Source organism: Phyllosticta citribraziliensis (assembly GCF_038025025.1).
Source record: "Phyllosticta citribraziliensis strain CPC 17464 chromosome Unknown J3D65scaffold_8, whole genome shotgun sequence".
Taxonomy (NCBI): Eukaryota; Fungi; Ascomycota; class Dothideomycetes; order Botryosphaeriales; family Phyllostictaceae; genus Phyllosticta; species Phyllosticta citribraziliensis.
The window spans coordinates 89,076-112,261 of record NW_027117345.1 but is presented as its reverse complement, the minus strand read 5'-3'; the positions used below and the strand labels follow the sequence as shown (position 1 = coordinate 112,261).

Below are 23,186 nucleotides of genomic sequence, written 5' to 3'. Positions count from 1 at the left end.
GTACTCTGTGTGCCACGAGGACCAGTACGTCCGGGGAAAAGACCATCTGTCAAACGTGTACCAAAAGGGAAATGTTGCGTGCTGGTGAAACCGCCCCGATGCCGCTGAACGTCCCTTATAGGACCCCTCTGGCGGCCAAAACATGTACCATCCACGTCAAGGAACCTGGCACTAGCAGCCTGCGGGGTCCCTCCTGCCAACGCTTAGGGTGATCGACCTCCTGTCTCTTGGTTTATGCGGAAGGAAGAGGCCCTCTTCATGACCAAACCCGCCAGGCGAGACACAGCAGCTTAAAAGGTCTTGCACACCACATGCTCAGCTTGGCCATGGACTTCTCCCTTACGCTCGTCAAGACCAAGGCACTATTTATTGCAGAACCAAGGCTCTGGCTTCCAAATCAGATCCGCGCGCGAAGGAGTTGTATCCACCTGGGATCTCTATTTATTGTGTCTCTGCCCCATCAGCGAGCCCCCACAAAGTTGCAGCAAGATTAAAATTGGTGCCCACCACGAAATCGACGCTCGACGATTCGCGACCCTCCGTCCTCGTATCTCTGACAAGTCCAGCCTTCTGCGTCCGCGATGGGTGGCTGTGGCCACGGCAAGGGACGCACCAAGGTCTCTGAGCGTCATGCCAGCTCCATACCCTCGAGCTGCTGCGGTGGAAAGAGCCGGCCAAGCGACGGGAACAAAGTCTACAAGCCTAGCTGCAAAGGACCATGCGAGGCCAACTCGTGCTGCTCTTCCAACGACAATCTGGTCAGGCCACAACCTTTGTTCGTCGGGGACGGGTCGTCGATGGATATCGAACGAGGAACACCAGTCTACGAAGACGTCAAGATTAGTGTCGGCGGCATGACTTGCAGCGGCTGTGAGAATAGGCTTCGAAAAGCACTGGAGCGGATACCGGCAGCCAAGGACATCAAGACGGACCTGGTGCTCATGCAAGCACAGTTCCGCCTGAATATTGCCAGGATGTCTGTCGAAGACGCGCTGGCAGAAGTCAGGCAAATGACTCCATACAGCGTGGAAAGACTTGCGAATGACAGCGACGAGCGATTCCTGGATGTCATTGTGGACTCGCCCCATGATGTGCTTCAAACTGCCTTGCCAGACGGAGTTGTCGATGTCGAGCAATTGGGAAAGGAAGATAAGAACGGCAAAGCGACGCTGCGAATCACCTTTGGATCGAACACAATGTACCACCGAGACCTACTTGAGAAGCTTGGATTGCAAAATCCTACCCTCGCTCCCATTCCCTTGCCGTCGTCCGTGGCAGTCGGCCGGAAGCAACTTCGCAAAGAGCTGTTTTACTTTTCACTGTCGGCCATTCTCACAATCCCCGTCCTTGTCCTGGCATGGGCACCGATCAACCAAAGACGAATCATCAAAGAATCGATATCACTAGTGCTGGCCACCATTGTTCAACTTGTTGCGGCTTGGGAGTTTTATCCCAGCGCAATAAAGACGCTGTATTTTACCAGGATTGCCGACATGGATCTATTGATTGTGCTGAGCACAACGGCTGCATACATTTACTCGGTCGTGGCCTTTGGATTGATTCACACCGGACACGACATCAGCAAAAACTCATTCTTTGAAACGAGCGCCTTGCTGGTTACGCTAATTAGACTGGGACGCTTCGTCAGCGAGCTGGCAAGGCAGAGGGCCACCGAGTCTGTCTCCATTCGGTCTTTGCAGGCCCCACATGCACTACTGCTCCAAAAGAACCGCAGCGATACCAAGGAGCTGGATGTTCGTCTTCTCCAGCATGGCGATATTTTCCGCGTGCCACCTCATACCCGCATCCCTACTGATGGCGTGGTGATCTACGGAGGATCGCAGGTGGACGAGTCCATGATGACTGGAGAGTCAAAGCCAGTCGCCAAGGGCATCGACTCTAGGGTGACGGCAGGAACCATAAACCTGGACGGCCAAATCGATGTGACCCTGAGCCGCACGTACTGGGACAATAGCATCAGCGAGATTGGGACGCTGGTCGAAAACGCGGAGCTCTCCAAGCCAAAACTGCAAGCTCTCGCCGACAGGGTAGCCAGCTTTTTCGTGCCGGCTATCGTCGCCCTGTCCATCATGGTCTTTGTGATCTGGATGTGCATCGGCAAATTTGTCATCAAACAAAGCTCCGCCATTGCTGCCAGCAAAGCCATCTCCTACGCCATTGCCACGCTCATCGTCTCCTGCCCCTGCGCCATTGGTCTTGCCGTCCCGATGGTCATTGTCATCGCCAGCGGTGTCGCGGCAAAGAACGAAGTCATCTTCCGCGCCCCCGCGGTCATTGAAATCGCTAGGGACGTAAAGCACGTCGTATTTGACAAGACGGGCACCTTGACCAAGGGCGAAATGTCGGTGACACACGAAGCTTTTTTCCTCGAACGCAGTGCGGTCACGCTGCCGCATCTTCTCGGTCTCGTCTCGCGCAACAAACACCCCGTCTCTCTTGCGCTGTCCAACCACCTTGAGGTCAAGGGCATTCGCCAGGGGACCGTGTATGATAGCTCCAACGTCATTGTCGGCGGAGGCCTCGAGGGAAGACTCGCAAAGGGGGACAAGACTCTTGTCGTCCGCGCTGGCAATCTTTCTTTCCTGGGCCTCGAGGATTCGGCGCAAGTGCAATCATTCAGAGCCAGTCTGCCACCGCCACCCAGCGAGAAAGCCTCTGGCTCCTCCAGACCGCAAGCCTCCAGCGATCTTGATGTGTCGTTTTTCGGTGTTACGCTTGACGGTATCCTCGTCGCACTCTTCGCCCTCACCGACATCTTGCGCCCCGAAGCGCCACATGTGGTCTCTTCGCTGCGGAAGCAGGGAGTGGCAGTGCACATTCTGAGCGGCGACGACCAACGCGCAGTCAGCCGCGTGGCGCAGATACTGGGCATACCCGACAGCCAGACGCTGGCACGATGCAGTCCAGCGGGCAAGCAGGCCTATGTTGCGCGGCTGCAAGAGGGCGCGGCGGCTGGTGCGCTGCATCTACAACATCACGACGGCCAGCATGACGGACACGATGGACACGACGACCACGACCATGACCATGACCACGAACATGGCCACGAGGGAGCAGTGGACGGCGCACATCACCACGAAGAGACAGAGAAGCCAGAAGCAACTCAACAAGCCAAACACAGCCTCTGGCAGCGCGCTCTCCACATCTTCCGGCGCAAGAACAAAACCGCCATCGTCGCCTTCGTCGGCGACGGTACCAACGACGCCGTAGCCCTGACACAAGCCGACGTCGGTATCGCCATGGGCTCCTCTCTCCCCTCAACCTCGCCCTCAGCCTCCTCCGCACCCCCTTCCGACATCGCCGCCTCGACCGCCAGCATCGTCCTGCTGCGCGGAAACCTGGCCGGCGTGCTCTCCGTGCTGCACCTGTCGCGCCGCGCCGTGCGCCGCGTACACTTCAACTTTGCCTGGGCCACCGTCTACAACGTCTTTGCCGTGTTGCTGGCGGCCGGCGCGCTCGCTAGAGTCGGCGGCGCTGGCGCCGGAGGCAGAGATGGCGATGGTCGCGGCTTCAGTATTCCTCCTGAGTTTGCGGGGCTGGGCGAGATTGTCAGTGTTTTGCCTGTTGTTGCTGTTGCATTTACGCTGCGCTGGGGTGATAGGGGCGAGAGGGGCCGGCTAGAATAGGTGGGTGGGGCGCGTTTTCTGGGCTGGGCAGGCCGGAGTGGCATTGAGGGGGAGGTTTTTCGGTGTTGTCGTTTTATTGTGTAGGGTGGGCACATTGTTCTGTGTAAAGAGTTGCTGCGCTGTTGGTTACTGAGTAGGTAGCGTCTTTTTAGAACGTGCCACTGTTTGGTCTGTGTTGTTGAATGCATGTGTTTTTCAGGTCTTTGTGGTTGTTGGCAGTCTTGATGCTTTTTGAGTCACGGAACAATGTGCTGGGTTGCTGTCACTGTGTGACTGTGCTTAAATGTCGTTCAAAGAAGTTCTTGTACCGGGTGACCCATACGTAGGCTTCTCCTCTCAGACAGCATGTCAAGGTCGCAAGTCAGCAGCCGGCTAACGCGCCGCTTGATTGATGTGCTCCTCAGCCGCGCAACAACATACACTCTTTCTTTCACCATATCCTACTAGGACGTCAATAAATAGCACATCTCTTCAGACCTCCCTTCATTCCTACACACCCATCTATCCATCCATCCACCCATATATTCACATCTCCACCCAACGCACGAAGAAAGCAGGATTCAGGACCCAGAACGCGGCATCTACTTTCCTCTACCCACGGCTTACCACGCGCCATTATCTACCCACAAACCAACCTCACTACCTCGCTCCAATGTGCCTGCCCCTCCTTCCCCCCACACGCCACGGCCACGGCGACCGCGCCCGCGTCCTCGCCGTCCACAAACAAACACATCATGTTTACGTCGTGAAGAATGGTGGCCGTAGCGCCTTCGTCGTCCGTCGCCGAGACGCAGATGCTGTGGATAAGGAGCCGGCGCGCGATGGCGTTCGAGTAGGGGGCGAGGCGTGGAATAGGGGGGTTTGGGGCGTGGGGAGGGAGAAAAATAGGAAGGGGAAGGGGAAGAGGGGAGAGCAGGAGAAGAAGGGTGAGAGTAAGGGGGAGGGGGAGGAAGGAGAGGCAGAGGACAAGAGTAAGGGGGAGGAGGCGAAGTGAAGGGGTGACTGGCTAGGGTTGTAGCTCTGTCGAAGGGAGTCAGTGTTGAAGTGTACAGGGCATTGTAACTGTCAGAGGAGGGAGATTCATGCATTAATCTGCCAGCTTGAACACATTTCCCGATAAACCCCTATTACAAACACCACCAGCGCGCCTCAGTGCCACACACACTCCTCAGAATCATCAACCCCACCATACTCTTCCCGAAGAGGAAATCCCGAAACAGAGTCCTGCCTATCCGTCGACGTGCCCCTGCAACGCGGGTAAATCTCAGAGTACGCAGGCGGCAACGAATCCTCTTCACGGCCCTCAGGGCTCCATTCGCGTGACAGTGACAGCTTCTCCAAGTCCGGCAGCAAAGCCTCCAGGCCCGCCATCTTCGGCGCGTCTCGCCGAGGGTCGTCGTCGTCCGGGCAGCGCTCGTAGGAGTAGTTATTCTGGACCTGCGAGTTGTCGACGCGCGGGCGGTAGTAGATGTGCTGGTGCTGGTGCTGGCGCTGCTGTACTAGAGGAACAGAATCCTCCAGCCAGCAGCGGCAGTGCTGGTAGTGGAAGTGGTTGTGGGGACGGTGATGGCCGTGCCGTCTCCGACGCACACGATGCGTGCGCTCGCCGCCCCAGACAGACGCCGTGGCCGCAGAGTCGGCATCGTCGTCGTTTAGGTGTCCCCAGATGCGTTCGAGCGAGCTGCCGTCGCTGTCGACGCGAACGGCGCCCCCGTCGCCCCGCCAGCAGCGGCATGTCTCAGATCGCGCTGCCGCTTGCGCTGCTCTGCTTGTACCACTGCTGCCGCTTTCGCTGTCGCGAGACTTCGCTGAACGTCGCTTTTTGTGCTTTGACGAGTGAGTCTCGATTGAGAGGCTCCAGCTCAATCGCATGGGTTTGGCTGGGCGATCGTGCTTCCGCTTGGTTTGGTGCTCGGTGGAGCTGTGGCGCCGGATGAAGCGGTGGCGGCCGTGACCGCTGCGCAGTTCGATGAAGAGCCGCTTGTTGTCGGAGGTTTGCGGCATTTTCCTTTTGACAAGAGGGAATGGAAATTTGAAGTACGAGACTTGCGTCGTGGATAGCAGAGCGTTCGAAGTACGTTGGTTATTTATTTGTGGGCATTTCTCGTGCAATTCGCATCTGTTTCCTGACTCAACGTTTGCAGCGCGGGTTCACTTACACTGATCGACTGCTCCTGCTTGGATGCTTTCATGGAAGTAGCGAAGGATGGTATCGAAAGGTTCGTTGTTTTCGGAATGGTGGATTTGAAGACGCTTGCTCTTTGGGATTCTTGTCGCCATTTCGGACGTTGAGACATGTCCACCCGCAAATGGAAGTGTTGGGTGACACAACACAGAGCATCCTGATTTTTCAACCGCGAGAGCTGCAGTCGAGAAAAAGCTTGATAAATTGTGGAGGGAGAAGATTGCAAAGGTGGAAAACAAACTAAAGAAACTCGTTGTTGGCTATCGGATAGCTTTGAAGCAGTAATACTGCAATCGATGCTCGCTCGGTGTCTTTGCTTGAGGAATAAGCTGTTATCAGAGGCTTCCCAACACAGTGGAAGTTGAAAGAAACCAGGCTCCCTGGGTCTAGATGTAACAGAAAACGAAGGCTCTTTGAGTGCAACTGTAGAAGCGAATGAACGCTCCTCGAGCGCAGCTTTAGCAGCCAACGAATGCTTTTGAAGTACACTGTGGCAGCGAATAATTGCTCCATGGACGCACTTGTACTGCCAGGAGGTCTCGTTCTTTCGACACCCACTGTACCAGATCATGTAGTCTCTGAACCTGTCAGTCGTGCACGTGTACCTGGGCTCCTTCACTGCTGCCTCACCATCGTGGCAAAGGTACGCGTAAAGAGTCCCTCGTGACGCCGGCTCTTTGCAGATTTCTAACGCCATCGTGCGAACGAAAAAGCAAACAGACCAGGCCGAATCTGATGGGACTAGCCCAAAGAGACAGCCTCTTGTCTCCGGACGTTGATGGCGTCGCAACCGTCAGCCTCTTGAAGGCTTGACGCCGTCTCCGACCAAAACGTTGACGAGGGTCTCGCAGGAGATTTGGAAGAGGGAAGAAGCAAAAATGAAGGCCACAAAGTCGACGACAGGCCGAGCCCCGGAAAATATGGAAAAAGCAAGCAGTGCTTGTCTAATCATCAACACGTGGCTAAGCCTTGCAGAACAGCAGCCAACATGCAGAGCGATTCGGCAATGATGTTCAAATCACGCTCGAAGGTTTGTGGTGGAGGCTGTGGGCGCCACTGGTAGAGCGATTACCGCCAGTCTTATCTCCCCTGTTCCGACGGAGGCTTTGGAATTCGGAGTCGAGCGTGACCTTGGATGGTGGCATGATAAATGTCCGATGCAGATTACGTTGGCCGCGATGGCCGGGGAAAAAGGCAATAATGGTGAGCAGGTGAGGTATAAGGCCAGAGGTTGTCGTCATTGACCACGACGACAGTCGAGATATCCGTCCTGGAGCGCCCACCGGCCGTGTCTGATGTTGTTCATAGTCGTCGGTCGCTAAAGTCGTCGTACTCAACGCCGCGGAATCGTTGCCGCCACGCGCCTTGGACTGAATCATCGCCAGGCATCGCCATCATTTGTCGAATTGGTTCCTGCGAAGCGTCAGCTACGAGGGCCGAGCAGAGTCGAAGATCGCGCCGGATACGACGAAATTTTGACGTAAGGTTGAGTCTCGGAGCACGACGAACACGACCAGACCAGCAGACTGAGGACCTCCGCTGGCCTGGCGCGCCTTCCTTTCCTGTCGTCCTGCTTGAGCACGAGCACCTCAGACATCAACAACACCACGGCACGTCCAAAACACCAAACATCCCAACATTTCCATCGCCAGTCACTCCCTTGCTCGTTGCTGCATTGCTTTCCGCGTTCCGTCGACATGCCGGCCATTCGCTTCAGCGCATCGCCGATTCCAGCGCCTTCACGACCACGGCACGATACCGTCGATACGACGCAATCGGCGCCAGCTCGTGCTTCGTTGAATTCTCATCTCATGCCGTCACTCACCCGCCTGGACGCGTCGCTCGAGGAAACCATTGGCCTGCTTTTGCAGTCACAGGCGCTACGACTCGACAATCAAGATGCAGAGCCGCCCAAAGCTCTCAAGCACCGCCAACTTCAATCCGCTTCCGAAGCCAACAAAATTGAGCGCCCTCGCAGCATGCCCAGCCGCCCGGTCAGACCCTCATCCATGACCATGGCAGGATCTCAGAAATACCTCAAGCCCTCCCTCACGCCATCTCCAAGGTACTCGTCCACCGTGACAGACGTCCGGCCAGAAAGCCCTCTTCTGGAAGACCCAGACCAAGAGCAGGAGCTCAAGGTGCCCAGTACCGGAAGCAGCTTTCTTCGCTCACCGCGCAAGTCCAGGCTGGAGAAGAAGAAGCCCGTGGCGCACCTCAGGCTTTCGCTGCAAGAGGGCTTCCGCAATGATCTGGAAAAGCCCAAGCACATGAGCGATTCCACTCTCGACAGCACCCTCGCCACCCCAAACGACTTTTCCAAGGAATTCTCCAAACCAACTTCAGCCCTCTCGCACTGGATCGACAATGCCGCCTGGCCGCCATGGTCGCCGCGCTCAAGAGCCGCGTCTGGAGCAGCAGAAACCGACACGGATCCCAACGACGAACTGTCGGAGCCGCCTGGATCTGCCAGCAAGGTCCGTCGCCGGCTCTTTCGACCCTCGGACGCCTCTTCTCAGCCCAGCATGCAGGAAGGAAGTTCTTCGCGGCGCAACATACTGCGTGGCCTGGGAATGTCGTGGGAAAATCGCTCCAGTTCTTCAGACTCGTCTTGGACGTCTTTCGGCTGCATTGACGGCATGCGCCGCCCAGATCTCGAGGATGTGGTCGATGTGGGCGAGAAGGAAGTGGCCAGCAAAGAGGAAGGAGTAATGCCTCTGACTCCTGGAAAGAGGAGCTTGACCAAGGCGGCTGGCCGGAGGATGTTGAGGAAGATGACGGGATGATTTTGCCAGCGTGGAAACGTCCAAGCGCAGACTTTTACCTCCAAGCGATGGAGGATGATCAGCATGACCTTTCTGTTTAAATCAGCGACAAAAGTTAGAGACATGAACACCAAAAAGGCGACGGCGGGGTTCTCATCATGGGCCATGGTTCGGCGGCATTTCCAAAGGCTCGAGCATCAAACTCCAGGCCATTTCGACGAGACTATGATTCGGGTTCTTTAGACACGGCGTCATTCGGCTGTTGACGACAATGAAAAGTTGCAATAGCCCTTGCATTTGCGGATCGGGGTTTTCTTTCTTCCAAGAGTCATTTTCGGGGGGTCCTATCTGGCATATGGCATATTTCGATTCCAAAGCCAAGCTCAGAAGTAGATGTGATTTCCGGGGGGGAGGAGGTGAATACTCATGATTCTTGTTGCATGCTGAGCCAAGAGGAGCCTGGAATGGAGCTTCTACCGACTGGTGTAGAGTCGGACTGTGTCAAATATCCACGGGGGAAGGATTGAGCAGAGATGGAGTGGTCTTGAGTGCGAGTTTAGGAGGAATCTTCTGCCACTCTTTCATGAATACCAAGTTTGCGCCATGGGGCAGCCAGAAGCTGTGCGGTTATGCAGGGAGTGGTGAGAGAATGAGGGCGTCAGGAAGAAAGGGAGCGGATGTTGGTTGTCACGGTCACGGTCACGGTCACGGTGGAGCGGAAGGTTGCCGTCGTCGGCTGCTGCCCAATGGCGACGACGGGATTGCGGCCGAGGCGGCGGGCGACGCTGAGGTGAGGTGCAGGTCCGGGTGGATGCAACAATCATCATCACCATCATCCAGCATCATGACCACCGTGACGCCCGTCGTGCACGCCAATTGAAGCCGACCGCGACCCTCTACCGCTGCAACACGCTTGGCTTGACGCCGCAGCAAGCAGCCCGCCCGCCAGCGCCGGCGGCCCCCAGACCACGACGTCGACGTCGCATCGGCCTCCTCATCACCATCCATCCCTTTGTCTCGACGGCGCCGTCAGCACCACCAGTGCAGTCGACATTAGCCATGACCTCTCCCGACGCCCAATCTCAGCCGCCCAAGCGACCTGCAGCGCCCCGGCGAAGCCATTCATCCCAGTCGTCGCAGACGCAGTCGCACTCTCCAAACGACGCCCCGCATCACCGCTCCGCTCACAAGGCCGGGAGACACGTCGTTGGCCACAGTCGCCTCGGGCCCAGGAACCCGTCATATGGCAAGAATCTCAACAAGCAGGCCACCCAGCAGAACCACCATCACCAGCGTACCCTGTCGACCGGCTCCACCTCGACCTCGACTACCACGACGACGACCGACGCCCAAGCCCGCCCAGCCTTGAAGCGCAATGCCTCGGCCGCCGTAGTCTCGCGCAACACGTCCCACGCCCAATTGCGCAAAAACCACTCGAGCGGCCACTTGCCGCGCCAGGCCAACAAGGCCATGCATCGCCATCACCGGAGCAGCGACCTGGAGCCCTTGGCCAAGCGTGCGAGCGCGAGCGCGGCCACAGCCGGCGCAGCGGCAGCAGCCAAGCCGCGCCGCAAGAGCTCGCCCGAGATGGACCACGCCGGCGTGCGCTTCGATCTGGGCGTCGACGACGATGGCGACGACGACAATGCTTGGACCGAGGAGAGCGCTTCCCAGTCGCCCGCTACTACGCGCTGCACCACCCGCCAGAACTCGGTGATATTGGATCCTCCCAAGCCCCAACACCAACAACAACTGCAACAACAACAAGAGACCCGCTCCGATTCGAGCGACGACACGTCTGATTCAACAGAGACAGATGCCAGTCCGCGGCGGCAGCCGCAGCCAAATCACTCGAGACCGCAGCAACAGCCGCAGCAGGAACCACACTCGGATCCCCCGTCGCCGCGGGATACGTCGCGGACAGAGCGCCCCGAGCAGCGCGTCACGTACAGCAGCAACCAAATCAACGGCGTCAACTCCTACCACCAACCCAATCTGCCAGACGCAGACATGATCACCTCGCGAATCCTGCAGCGCAGCGCGTCGAACCGGCTGCAGCCGCAAGTCTCGGATGTGTCGGCCACGGTCGTCTCGCACTCGCACGATGCTCGATCCCTCAGCCACTCGACGGGCTCCACCATGATAGATACTCCGGGGAACAAGGAGGCCGTGTCGCGCTTCATCGACGGCGATGGGTCGTCGGGGACGCCGCGGGACAGTTCGTTTCTGCCACACCATCAGCCGCGGCCCACGGCCAACAATGCCAACTCCAACACCAACACTGGGGGAGACTTGTCGGCAAGACGCAACAAGTCGACCGCCAACATCCCCGAAACTACCACGGCCACGCCTTCGTCCTCTTCGCACCACCGCCGCCACGTCTCCTCGGGCACGACGACCCCATCCGACCTCGCGCCGTCACGAACGCAGCAAAAGCTGTGGCTCCAGCGCGCCAGCTCCAACATCGAACCGCAACAAAAAGCCGAGCTCCTCGCACACCACCACCGGGGCAGCAGCAGCGCGGCGCTCGCAGCGCCCAACGGGCACGCGCACCCCCACCCGCACCACCGGCACTCGTCGTCGCAGCTCGTCGTCGTGGGGGGCGTGACGCCCTCGGGCGACGTGGTCGTCGACCGCGAGCTGGCGCGCCGCTTCGACGAGGCCGCCGCCGAGTACCGCGTCGTGCGGCGCTTCCGCAACCCCGTCGCCGACGCCATCGCGCGCCTGGCCGACTCGCCCGACTCGCCGCGCTGGCGCTACGTCCGCGAGCAGCAGCAGCTGGCGCAGCGCGAGCGTGATGGGAGTGGATACTACGCCCAGTCGCAGCGCCACATGTCGAGCGCCAGCGCAACGGCCAGCGCGGCCGCGGCCGCGTATCAGCACCTGAGCAACGGCAACACCGCGTCCGCCGCGTCGCCGCTCAGCAAAACCGCGTCCGCCCTGCACCTCAACCGCCCCTCGACGCAGGGCGGCACCGACCGCGAGGTCCGCACCAACGGGCTCCGCAGCAGCAGCGCCGCGACGCTCGTCTCGTCGCCCGCGTCTACTACACCTGGGGGCGGGAGCGGTGGTGGTGGGGGAAGTGCCACTGCCCATCCCAACGGCGTCGACGCCGCCACGCCGCGCAGCGTCATGGAAGCCGTCGCCGCGGCGCGGCGCGCACGCGTCAGTTTCGACCTCCCAGGGCGCGCTGCGTCGCCTGCGCCTGCACAGACGCTCTCGCCGTCGCAGTCGACGTTGAGCGCGCTGAATCCGCAAGCGAATAGCGACGGATCAACAGAGGAAAGAGAACGCGAGCGCGAGAGAGACAGGCAGGGGGAGCGAGTTAGGCAACGGCAGCAGCAACAGCAGCAGCAGCAGCAGCAGCAGCGGCAGCGGCTGGCTGAAGAGCAGGATCGGCAGAGCGACGTCGTGGAGGAGCTTTGTCGGCGGATTTGGGACCGCTGCGATGGCGAGGGGGCGCTGTTGGTTGGCGGGGTTGGGGGCGCGGAGTAGGTGTAGGTAGGTAGGAGGAGGAGGTGTAAGGAGTAGGTGTTTGAAGGAAGGGGGAGAGGGGGTGAAGAGGACGAGGGTGATGATACGCACGCATGGTACGCATGATCCGCATGATCCGCATTGTTGGATAGTCACAAGAGGAGGGGAGAGACGGTAACTAAGGCAGTAGCAGCGTACGGTAGTCAGGCCAGTGTGTGGCCTTGTTTTTGGATCTGGACGTGTTGTCTTTCCTAGGCATCGCGAACAGGGGGGGACGGACAGTGAAGAGAGGGAGAGGCAGGAAGGAAGGCAGGGCAGGGCAGGGCAGGGTACACACACACATCATATTCGTAAGACGCTGTGCTGCGCTGTATAGCGCTTTTGACGCATGGGATGGCATTCTTCATCATCATTCGCCGTCTTCGCGTGGTTGACTTGCTTGGATGTCTATTACCGTCCTACGCACTTGCCTACGTACATACATACGGCGCCACTATCTCACTAGGTACCCCCATCATCCATCTTCTTCCCACATACCCACATCACTGCCTTCCTTTTCTTTCCTTCTTCGTCGTCGTCGTCGTCGTCGTCAATAGTCCACCTATCTGTTCCCACCATCATCCGCATCGTCAATCATGTGCGTACGTACGAGCTTAGCATACGTCCAGGCGCAACGGCCACCACCACCGCAGTAGCGGTCGACGTGATGACACGACACGACACGACTCGACTCGACTCGAGGCGATGAGAGCACGGCATGGCGGCCCAAGACGACGACGACTAGCGCTCGCCTTGGCCACACGCGCAACTTCTCCTCCATCTCCCACATCGCATCGCATCCATCGCATCATATGCCACCTCGAGCCGTCCGTCCAACGCGCCGCTGCGCCGTCACTTCCCGCACGCGTACTCGCCCCAAGCAATCAAGCGACCAAGCCGCACCAAGTCGCGATCGCGGAGCCAACAAAGCACATGCATGCGCCCGCCGAGCGAAAAGGGGAAGGGAAGCAAAAAGGCAGGCGGGGACGCATAGTGTAGAAGCGGTATAGTACAAGGGAGGGGGCGCGGACTGATTGACCGACCGACTGGCTGAAGACCGTCGTCCGTGCGTCGAACAAGAGGCGAAGCGAAAAGTCTCGACGCGCAAAAGAAAGGGGGAGTGTAGAAAAAGAGAAAGAGGAAGAGAAAGAAAAGGGGGAAGAGAATTGCAAAAGCACATGGGAGGGAAATCTTTAAACGCGTTGTTGACGAGACAACGAAAAAAAGTACGAGAGCATCCTATCCGAGACTAAAACGAAAAAGAGATTCCAAAACGGAAACGAAAAATCAAGGGATACGCTCATGCTTGCTTGTTAACCGAGTGACACATCCGACCAAGCGGGGGGCCGAAAAGAAAGCCCCGCCGTCGGATATTGAGGACGGGAGAGAAGAAGAAGCAAGGGGAGGGAGGGAAAAGATGGCAAAAATACGACCCCGGTTAACGGCGTGAGAAGAACCAAATCTATCACGGACCGAACGAGCAAGGAGGAAGAAGGAAGAAAGAAGCTTGCTTGGTTGAACCGAGCTGAGACGACTGCAGCAGCGCGCAAGCTTGCCAGACAGACAACAACGAAGAGAAGTAAAAAAATCCCAAAAAGTGTCAGGAAGGGAAGAAGTGAAGAAAAGAGGTCAAATACAAGTCAGAAGCGAACGTAGTGTAGACAAACAGACAGAAAGCCGCAAGATTTGTATGCCTCAAGTCTGGTTGATGCAACGAAGCGAATGTGGTTTACAGCGAAAAAACAGATTCGGAAGCCCCCGCCGCTCAATGGCGTCTGGCGTCGTCTTGTCAAGCTGCGCCGCGGAAGCGAACGGTAGATGAGCCGGTCGAGCTGCGCCGGCGAGTCGACTGAGATGGACGATACTGAGGGTACTCCCAGGCGTGGTGCGCGAGATAGGTCCAGAGCCGTTAGTCGGGGTTTCGAAAGGGTCGTGGGAGAGATCCGTGCTCCGCGCCGTCAGCCGTCTGTATGTGAAGCGCCGCTCCGATTGGGCGGTCCCGGCGGAAGAATTGAATATGTTCATGTCGTGCTGATTCTTGTGTACATGGTCGTTATACTATGATGCTGCTACTCTCTAATCTTTTTGATCATACAAACTCCGGCCAAAAATTATAGGGCATTAGGTCCGGGCCGTCCCAAGTCTCGCCGTATGGATTTGTCCGGGTGCCGGCGAAGAAGGCGTCGTGCGCCACTTCAATCACGTTGATCCAAGAAGATGGCTCGGGGTGTTTGAGCCACTGTACCGGTTAGCTAAGCAATATTTGGGTCACGGAAAAACTTACCTGGTTGTGAATGTGATATGTCCAAGCACCGCGGAAAAAGTTTTCAAGGGTCCGGTTGTTGGGAGGAAACTGATCCTCCTCCAGACGATAGTCGGCAACGACGCCCTTCTTCCTGAGCTCGGCCTCCTCGGCGCTAGTAGCGGTGAACGAGTCGCTATGGTCCGCTCCAGGCTGTTCAGCAGCCGAGTGGGGCGCGTCCGACCCTGGCCTTGAAGGCTCAGCGCTCGGGCCACGTCCCTTGACCACCTTCTGCGACTGGATCCTCGTCCTCGGCCGCTGCTGGCTGAGATCCACATGGTCGAGCTGGGGCCCGTCGTAGCTTTGCCACTCGTCTTTTATCGAGTTGGTCTTGCCCTTGAATGCAGCGCTGTAGTCCTTGAGACAGGGCACTGTGCAGCGGCCCTCGCGGTCCCAGTTGAACTCGGTCCAGATGGGGTCAAAAGCGGCCGTCTCGAGCATCAGGAATTCCTGATCGCGACCGTCTTTCCACGCCATTCGGCCAATGACGCGCGGGTGAAAGTTGAGGCCCATGCGGACACCGCCGCGCAGCAGATAGGACGAAAGGGAGGTGTTGGCAGTCAGGGACATGACGGCCGTGTTGTAGTCGCCAGGGTGGGGGTGGGCAGCCCAGCGCTCGGCAAAGGAGTGGTTCTGCGGCAGGAGGAGCGGGCGCATGTCGCGGAGCATCAAGACGTCCATGTCAAAGTAGGCGCCTCCGTACATGTGCAGAATGACGAAACGCATGGCGTCCGAAACGGCAACGGGCAAAAAGGTCATTTGCTTGGGGGTCAGAGAGAGCCATTGCTGGCCATTCTTGTCCTCAATCACGCCATCCGCAATCGTGACTTCTCCTTGGGAGTTTGGCCGGCCCCTCGAAACGCGAGCTCCATCGTTGTGGTCGACGTTTTTGGGCAGCGGGATGCGCTGAGGAAACTTCCAGGCCTTGACGGTGATATCTCCACGCTCGACCAGGGGGAGGAAGCGGGCAAACAAGGGGTCCCTCTGCAGCATGTCGTCGACCGCGTTGGGCCTCTTGTCGGCATCCAGCCACAAAAAGAGGCGCGAGCAAGCCAGATTTTGCGAGTAAAGGTAACTCTTGATAAAGACCTCGACCCTCCACGTCGCTGGACCAGTCCAATAGACGTGATAGGGAACGATGGGGCCCGGGCAAGATCCAATCGAGCTCTTGGAGGCCTTTGTCGCGTTCGACACGGGCAGATATCTGTCCAGGACGTTTCCATGGCCGTCGGCGTCGTTGTACTCGGCCTTGCGAGGGTCCTGGGCACTGGCACGTGCCGTCGGTTCCGGGAGCTTGTAGTAGCGGTGCTCGTCGTTGGCGAAAAACGCGAGACAGTCGAAAACGTTTCTCATCTTTTCAATCCCCGTGTATGAGCCCCTGCACTCCTCGACCAAGAGTTTCAGATCGGCCTCCGTGTCCACATGCGGCCTCGGGCCAAGATAATCGTCTTTGGCGGCGACGGCGCTGTCGGGGCGGTTGAAGACGTTGGCGTGCGGGTTGATTGTCACGCTGGTCGGCGAGCCTGCAAACTTGACCTTGACGCCCGACTTGGTGGGCTTGATGACATCGACGGGGCCCGACTTGCCCAGGAAGGCGGGTATTCCGAGTTTCCCAGTGGGTCTCGACGAGGGGTTCCGCGCGAGGTTGATTATGCTGAGAATGCACGTGTAGAGCAGGGCGGCGAGGAAGAGGTTGCGCAAGAGGATGCAGAAGCCCCGTAACCGACTTCCCTCGGCCATGATGGCGATGCTGGAGCGCGTGAGCTCCTGGTGCGGAAGGATTGAGAGTGTCGGTGGCAGACAGTTCGGGTTGACGGCTCAGGGGCAGAGGTGCAATATGGTGCTGATGATGGGAGGCCGTGGGCGTGGTGTTGTCGGGCTCGAGGCGCGCCGGCGACGGCAAGAAATGGGGTTAGGCGGCTGGGGGCGGAGTGGACTGCCGGTGCAGGCAGCAGGCGGCCCTTGTAGGAAAATTAGGACAATTGGAGGCGTGTCTGTCGGCGAGCAGGACTCACGAGAGGAATATGTTGGAGGTGTGGCCGGTAGTTGAGGGTCAAAGGAGTGACGGAGGGAAGCCGTAGCGTAGGTAGGTACCAGGTAGGGTAGCGCAAGGCAATCTGAGACCCAGGCCGTCCCGACGTTGCCTGTTAGGGATTAAATGAAACGGCCAACGGCAGAGGCGGGAACAAGCGCGGGGCCAAGAGGACGAGGGGTTCGCGGGAGATGTGGGAGCGAGAGAGGTCGGGCGGAGTGGAGGAGGAGGAGGAGGAGTTGGCAGAGAGAGAGAGAGAGTGGAAGAGAGGATAGGGTAGTGAATGTGGGAGCGAGCAAGAAGGAGGAAGCCGCCCAGCAGTCGGCCCCTGTACGTCCGTGTGTCTGTGTCTGCATCTGTGTGGGGAACACGGCGCCGCAGCAATTTTGGCATGCCATGGCACCAGCCCGGCCTACTCTCTTATCCCTCGCGCCGTGACTTTCTACCGGCCACTCTTCCAATGTTCCAGCACGCCTGTCACTTGCGTCTGCTGCAGCGCATGCCCGTCGTCATGGCCGTGGCCGTGGCCATCCCACCTTTGGCGCCCGGGCTGGCGTCCAGAGCCGGGCGGGTGCTATCTCTTCAGGTATCTGGGCGCGCGAGTCAGGTGCGGGGGGTGCACTCGGTTACTGTGCCCTGTCGATCGAACGGCGCCATTCGCCTGAGGTCAGTAACAGTAACAACTCCAAGAACTTGTGCCTCGCTGACTGCATGCACTGCCCTCCACTGCAGCATCCTGCCGCCGCCCTCAGCTTCAGCTTCAGCTTCAGCTTCAGCGTCGTCCCCAACCCTCCTCTACCTCCCCGCCGGCCCTCTCCTCGCCGACCATGCCCCAGCTCGCCCGGACCACGACGCCCAAACCGTGGCAGCCCTATCCGCCGCCTCAGGCGCAACCGTCGTCTGCGTCAACTACCGCCTCGCCGAAGCCCACCGCTTTCCCACCCCCGTCCACGACGTGCTGACCGCCTGGGACTGGGTCCTGCACAACCTCGTCGACCCCAAGTCCAGCTCTGCCCGCCTCGGCGTCTGCGGCGAGCTGCTGGGCGCCAACCTGGCAACCACCCTCGCCCTAACCGAATGCCACGACCACGGCCCTCACATCGCCGCCGCCGCCGTCAACAATCCCCTCGTCGACTGGATCCTGCCACCAGACCTGGTCCGCTGCGACGACGACGTCGACGGCACTCATGACGAAAGCGACGACGGCTTCCTCGAACAGCTGCAAGACATCGCCGGCGTCTCACTCGCCCCCGGCCGCCGCCGACGCAAACAACATCGCCGTCCATCGTGGGACGCCCACGGCGACAACCCAGCCCTGCCCGCCGCCGCCGTGACGCGCGCCCGCGCCGCCTTCTTCCACGACCAAGACGGCTACTTCGACCCCTTTGCCTCGCCCATCCACTTCCTGCGCACCCCGGGCCTAGCCTTCACCGCACCCCCCAAGTCCGACGACGCCTTCGCCTCGGACTGGGACGAAGAAACAACCCCACCATCAACCGCCTCGCCATACCACGGGCTCCGCGCAACCGTCGAGCCGCGCCGCCGCTCCTACCGCGCGTACCCGCCGACGGCCGCCGGCCTCCGCCTGCCCGTCATGAGCGTCAGCGCCGGCGAGGCCTCGCCGCTGCGCGACCAGGCCGAGGAGCTGGTGCGCCTGGTGCAGCGCAGCGTCAAGCACGACAGCGGCGGCTCGCGCGACGAGGCCCTGGACCGCTGCGCGCTGCTGCTGCGCCCGGGCGTCGGACACTGGACGGGCGCGCATCGCGCGCCAGACTGGCGCCGCGAGGTCGAGGCCCTCGGCGCGTGGTTTCGCGACGTCTTGGCCAAGGACGACGACGACAAGCTGTAATGCAGTAGTGGCCGGTTGTCAGGCATGCATGCATGCACGCGACTGGCGCGGCGGCGCAGCGGCAGTGGCTGCTAGCGCGCGTAGGTAGATACCATACCGTAGCGAGACAGGCAGACAGGTAGGCGGCTAGCACTAGTTGCGTTGTCAGGGGGCCCGTCTGTAGCGCGTGTCGTGTCGTGCTGGAAACCCAGGCCCGCCAGCTCTGCAATAATCTACCCCTGACGCCCCACACAGTCCTTGCCCCAGCTTGAGCAGACTGGTTACTCCGTACGTCCATGCCTCACCAACACCACCACAACAAGCCCGAGCTACCTTACGTAGCACATTTCCCTGACTCCGCCGCTCCGCTCCGCTCCGCCCCGCTCGGCTTCTCGCGTCCCGTGCACCCGCTCGCTCCTCTATCGCATACACACATACATACATACATAACAACCCTATTTGCGCACACGTCCAATTTAGAAGTTTGTTCGAATGCGACTGTCCCGGCCGCCTGGCGGCCTGTTTGCATTCACATGCTCGTGGTATCCGTCCGTCGTGATTGCCGATTGCCGTTTGGCACGTCGATTTGAGAAAAAGGGGGGATTTGAGAAAAGTGAAATATTTGCTTGCTCGCGCTTGCTCTTGCTCGCGTTCCTCACTCGCGTATCCCGCGACTCGCGGGAGGCAGACACAGTCAGTGACGACGCAGGCGCGCGGCCAAGCAGCAAACATCCGCCAGCAACCCAACGCCATCCATCCATCCATCCGTCCGTCCGTCCGTCTGTGTTCTGTTCGTGCCCTGGCGCCCTTCCTCGCGCTCTTTTTCTGCACTGCTCTTGCTGGTGTTGGTCTGCCATGGAGAAGCAGCAGGAAAAGTCACGATTCACGCCGCGACCTGGCGCGCGCGTCCGTTTTCCGCGCGTAGTGGCCGTTGCTAGGTTGCGGTTTACGCATCGCTGGACGTGATGGGAGGGCTGGAGGACGATCAGGACTGCTGTTGAACTGATTGCAGGAGAGCACTGGAATATTGGCAGTAGTAGTAGTGGTACTCGTGCCGACGCGCCGCACATGGGGGTCTGACATCGCGGGACTGAGACCTCTGCGAACGTCTGGCGTGCCTGCCGGCTGCAGCGCGCAGGCTTTTATCGGAGCAGTCGTGGCGCGCTGTGCTGGAGTGCTGTTGTGGCGTTGAAGTGACTCTCTGCTGGGTTGGGTGTGTGTGGTGCGAGTTGCCTGGATTGGGTGCTTGGTTTCGCGGTTGCGGTTTCCAGGGGCTGAAGTGTTGGGTGCACGCGGAGGGATTTGTTAGGTGTTTCCCTTTGTGGTGGCCGTGGTCAGTGTATGCCGGGAGGAGATCATGCGAAGTGTTGTGTAGCCAACTCGTTGATGAATGTATTTCAAAAGCAGTGGACGTGCAGATTCGACGCTGTGTCTTTGGCAGACTGAAAAGGTGTTTGTGCATATCTGACAAAGCGTTATTAGAGAATCGATGTGTAGGCACTTGTTGAAGAATATGGGGTGTATGCTTGGGTAAGATGATCCATAGGGCTAGCTCGCCGCTGTAAATTAATTCGAAATGGCAATCGTGGTCAAATCATGTCAGCCCAAGATTCCGAAGTAAGACTTGTTGTCGAAAGCAGTACCATTATTGAATGAATTAGCTGAGACTGATCAAACTTTTCGTGCAATTCTCAACGGGAATAGGCTGAAAGAGCTGACCGACCGCTATTCTTTCATACCCATCTCCAAACTGCTCGACGAGCATGATGTTCTGGACTCCTGAAGGAGAACTAGACAGAAGGACGAATTGGCAAAAGTCAGAAGACTTGATTCGAGTTTTGATGTCATCCTCAAAGTCGAACAAGACCCCACGAGGTGTAGAATAAGAATTCTGGAAAATCGCCGTCATAGGTCTAGATGAGAATTCGAGACGTTTGTCCAATGGCTCGTTTCTTTTGGAAAATCTCCGCGTTGTCGCATCGAAGTCATAGGCGCCATCTGAAGTCGAAAGTACCGTGCTCAAAGTGCCTTTGTTTTGCTCCACCAGCTGCCCTCCATCGATGTTATGTTGTTCAAAGGACTGATCCCTAATCGTAGAGAAGAGGAGTTTGAAGCGGAGCTTGCTGGAAGGTCTCGTCACCCGAACGGATTCGTCGAGCAATAGCCCGGACAAGTAATGGCGTAGAACGTGAAAGATTTCTTCCCACGTGGGTATAGCCCAGTTTGATGGCCACCAGTTGCTTATGTGGTCCGGGTTGAGGCACCACATGGCCCCGAATGGCCATGGTGCCGGCGGTGTTTCATCTGTTAACGTCATCCTGGAGAAGAAACTTAGAAAACCCCGGCCTCCCCCCCGTGTAAATTCAATCGCCAACTTTGCTTGATATTCTGTTGGTGACTGTGTTGACCAACCGCCTGCGTTCAGTCTTGAGCGCTTGAAACGATACTCGAAATCATCCATGGATCCAATGCACGCGAAGCCGGCAAGTATGCGCCGAACCGTCTGGATGAACAAAAAAGTCTGGTCATCTTTGACAGCACCGCTAGACTGGCTACCAAAAATAAAGCCTTGGATGACCGGAAAGGATTCTTGGTCAGGATCGGAAGGTTGGTGGGATACAGGGCCCTTCCAAGCAGCCCAAGACCAAGTTGGAATAAGTCCTCCATCGACGCGGTGGCTGATGTGATCTTTCGGAATCCAGAAGAGTGCATCGACTAAGAATTTGCTGGGAAGTCCACACCAAAACGGACAATCGTACTCTCTCGCAAGCACCGAAGTGATCCCCTCGAAAGCCCTCAAGATATCTTTGTCGAATGTAAGCTGTCACCGACTATACTCGCCGACCAGTCTTTCGTATAAGCTCATGTTTTGACCAACGTTTGCGAGACTTGAGTAACCCGCTGGAAAGGAGTTGAGACGAAATTCCACATTCTCATCATTGGCCTCGTTGAATAGAATGTCGTCTTCGCGATGTGAGCAGAATCTGCATTTGAAGTACATTTGCCGGTCCGTAATGTAAAGACATCTTCTTGACAAGAGTTCTTCTTGAAATGTCCATGCTCGTTTCGTGTAGGTTGTGCTGTCGTAGAAACTCGTGAGCTGGAGGTACCGGATGACCAATCGCGAACCATCGTTGAGAGTCTCCGAAAGACAAATTGGGTCTCTGGATCGAGGTCTGATACCAGGAAGCTCCATGTTGCCGTGAGATCCAGTAAGGGCGATGATGGTGAGAGTGGCCTCACTGTATACGGCGTCCATCATCTGGATTTGTTTGTTTCTGACTTCTGGGTCGTCTGATACGACGCACAGCAAATCGCACCAGAGGTAGCGTTGGCCGATTCCGCGCACAAACTCCATGGCGTCGCTCAACACGCGTGGCAATTTCTCACCGAGTCCACTGAGGCTACCCTTCTGACAAAAAGAGTTCAGTGATTCTGCAGTGGTCTTTATGACTTCCAATCCACCCCAGGATCCCCAGACATAGCTCAAAGCTACAAAATTGACGTCAAGACGGCCTTTCACGAGGCACTCATCGATAACATCAATCAGTAGCATATTCCGTGGATCGAGACTTCTTTCCACAAGAGTTTCCTTCGCCTCAGGATGATCGTGGACTTTCCTTGGGCTGAACATGCCCCAGGGCTTGTTTCCATCGGCAGCAAGGTGGTACCCAGCAACACCGCAGCTCGCAAGCCACGATCTGACTTGTTTGAACTGTATTTGGCCTGTCTTGAGAGCTTCGTCGATTCCCCCGGAGTCGCTTTGGCCGTTGATGGAAATGCGCTCGTTTGGCTGGATGATTCGAACCCAGCCAAGCGGAGCGCTCTGGCAGATTTCTGGGCATAAAATGGCGAACTCTTCAACACCAAACCTGGGGCTAAGAACGATTTGGTGATTCCAGAATGCGACGCTGGGGCCGCTCTTTGCAAGAAATTTGTGAACAAGTAGACAGAGGACGCAGGTCTTGCTCCGTCGTTCGATCATCTCAAAAAAGCCAAGGAAGAAGAGCTCGCCGGTCGACCCGATCCTGGAAACGTTTAGGAGAAACCTGTCGCATTTACCGCAAAGCGCCCGATTTCGGGGCCTTTTTCCAGACATGTTGGATGTCATTTTTTGATCATGAACAAGGCCAGTTATGAGCCCGCAGTCGTAAATGTTGTTTCAGGAATGAGAGTTGAGCTCCGGAGCATTGGAGAAGAAGACTCAGAAGACTTTGATTCAGCAGGCTCTTGACCAAAAGTGACGAAGAAGGAGAGAGAGAGGGGGGGGGGGGGGGGGGGGTGGGGGGGGGAGAGAAAGAGGGAAAAGGAGAGAGAGGAATGCAGTGGTTTAGGGTTGAAATGTGTCAGGCTGAACTCAGCCTCAGCTTACCGCAGTCTGAGGCTTCTGCGGTGCTGCGACATATCGAGCTGTCCAATCAAGCGAATCGACGTGGCTATCCAATGCCTGCAACGCTCTGTTCATCTTCGGTCCTGCAGCTGCCCCACTGCTTCGCCACGCGCAACGGCGATTGCCAAGCGCTTGAAGAGGAGTGGCATTTGAGGATCGAGGTTGAGAAAGCAAGCGGAAGGTGTCAGAAAAGTCATTCTGGAGACCTCGTCGATGACCATTGTGCAGCCATGAGCGAGTTATTCCTGGTGACGCCTATCACAGCCGCCTGTTTTGCTGTTGGCTCATGCAGCCAATTAAGTAGCAGAACTTACACTTGAAAGGCCGCTTTGATGACAATTGAAATAAAAACGAGGGCGGAAGAGTTCTTGCGTGGTACAGAAGAGTGGTGCGGAGAAGTCGAGGTGCTCGGAAGATTTGAGGAGAGATTGGTAGGGAAGTCTACAAACCATCCTTCCCTTTCTGGCAGCGACGAGGCAGCAACAAGGCAGACCACCAATAACCTCTTAAATACTCAGTCAACG

At 57.8% G+C, this 23,186-nt stretch overlaps 8 protein-coding genes across 8 annotated transcripts; 4 read left to right on the top strand and 4 right to left on the bottom strand.

Moving 5' to 3' along the window:
- Positions 1 to 581: 581 nt before the first annotated feature.
- Positions 582 to 3,647, top strand: J3D65DRAFT_555812 (E1-E2 ATPase-domain-containing protein; the record flags this gene model as incomplete). The annotated part of the gene is made up of 3 exons (XM_066797246.1): positions 582 to 2,646; positions 2,698 to 2,945; positions 3,114 to 3,647. The coding sequence occupies 3 exons, from the start codon at positions 582 to 584 to the stop codon at positions 3,645 to 3,647; spliced, it is 2,847 nt and encodes a 948-aa protein (XP_066653457.1).
- A 1,149-nt stretch (positions 3,648 to 4,796) lies between these two features.
- On the bottom strand, positions 4,797 to 5,651 carry J3D65DRAFT_668896 (uncharacterized protein; the record flags this gene model as incomplete). Its single annotated transcript, XM_066803147.1, has 1 exon — positions 4,797 to 5,651. One exon carries the CDS (start codon positions 5,649 to 5,651, stop codon positions 4,797 to 4,799), a length of 855 nt encoding a protein of 284 aa, XP_066653456.1.
- A 1,878-nt stretch (positions 5,652 to 7,529) lies between these two features.
- On the top strand, positions 7,530 to 8,618 carry J3D65DRAFT_604205 (uncharacterized protein; the record flags this gene model as incomplete). The annotated part of the gene is made up of 1 exon (XM_066798255.1): positions 7,530 to 8,618. The coding sequence occupies one exon, from the start codon at positions 7,530 to 7,532 to the stop codon at positions 8,616 to 8,618; it is 1,089 nt and encodes a 362-aa protein (XP_066653455.1).
- Positions 8,619 to 9,656: 1,038 nt separating this feature from the next.
- J3D65DRAFT_529427 (uncharacterized protein) lies at positions 9,657 to 11,348 on the top strand (the record flags this gene model as incomplete). The annotated part of the gene is made up of 2 exons (XM_066796659.1): positions 9,657 to 10,419; positions 10,522 to 11,348. Coding segments are annotated over 2 exons (1,590 nt in total), but the record flags the coding sequence as incomplete, so codon positions are not given.
- Positions 11,349 to 13,744: 2,396 nt separating this feature from the next.
- Positions 13,745 to 16,308, bottom strand: J3D65DRAFT_421420 (uncharacterized protein). Its single transcript, XM_066796108.1, has 2 exons — positions 14,395 to 16,308; positions 13,745 to 14,349 (listed from the first exon to the last, which is right to left on the bottom strand). The coding sequence occupies exons 1-2, from the start codon at positions 16,150 to 16,152 to the stop codon at positions 14,200 to 14,202; spliced, it is 1,908 nt and encodes a 635-aa protein (XP_066653453.1). The 5' UTR covers positions 16,153 to 16,308; the 3' UTR covers positions 13,745 to 14,199.
- Positions 16,309 to 16,844: 536 nt separating this feature from the next.
- Positions 16,845 to 18,747, top strand: J3D65DRAFT_628822 (Alpha/Beta hydrolase protein). Its single transcript, XM_066800668.1, has 2 exons — positions 16,845 to 17,110; positions 17,177 to 18,747. Exons 1-2 carry the CDS (start codon positions 16,905 to 16,907, stop codon positions 18,291 to 18,293), a joined length of 1,323 nt encoding a protein of 440 aa, XP_066653452.1. The 5' UTR covers positions 16,845 to 16,904; the 3' UTR covers positions 18,294 to 18,747.
- J3D65DRAFT_628821 (uncharacterized protein) lies at positions 18,748 to 19,103 on the bottom strand (the record flags this gene model as incomplete). The annotated part of the gene is made up of 1 exon (XM_066800667.1): positions 18,748 to 19,103. Exon 1 carries the CDS (start codon positions 19,031 to 19,033, stop codon positions 18,749 to 18,751), a length of 285 nt encoding a protein of 94 aa, XP_066653451.1. The 5' UTR covers positions 19,034 to 19,103.
- Positions 19,104 to 20,915: 1,812 nt separating this feature from the next.
- On the bottom strand, positions 20,916 to 22,541 carry J3D65DRAFT_421382 (heterokaryon incompatibility protein-domain-containing protein). The gene has a single exon (XM_066796107.1). It carries the CDS (start codon positions 22,381 to 22,383, stop codon positions 21,097 to 21,099), a length of 1,287 nt encoding a protein of 428 aa, XP_066653450.1. The 5' UTR covers positions 22,384 to 22,541; the 3' UTR covers positions 20,916 to 21,096.
- Between the last annotated feature and the right edge of the window lie 645 nt (positions 22,542 to 23,186).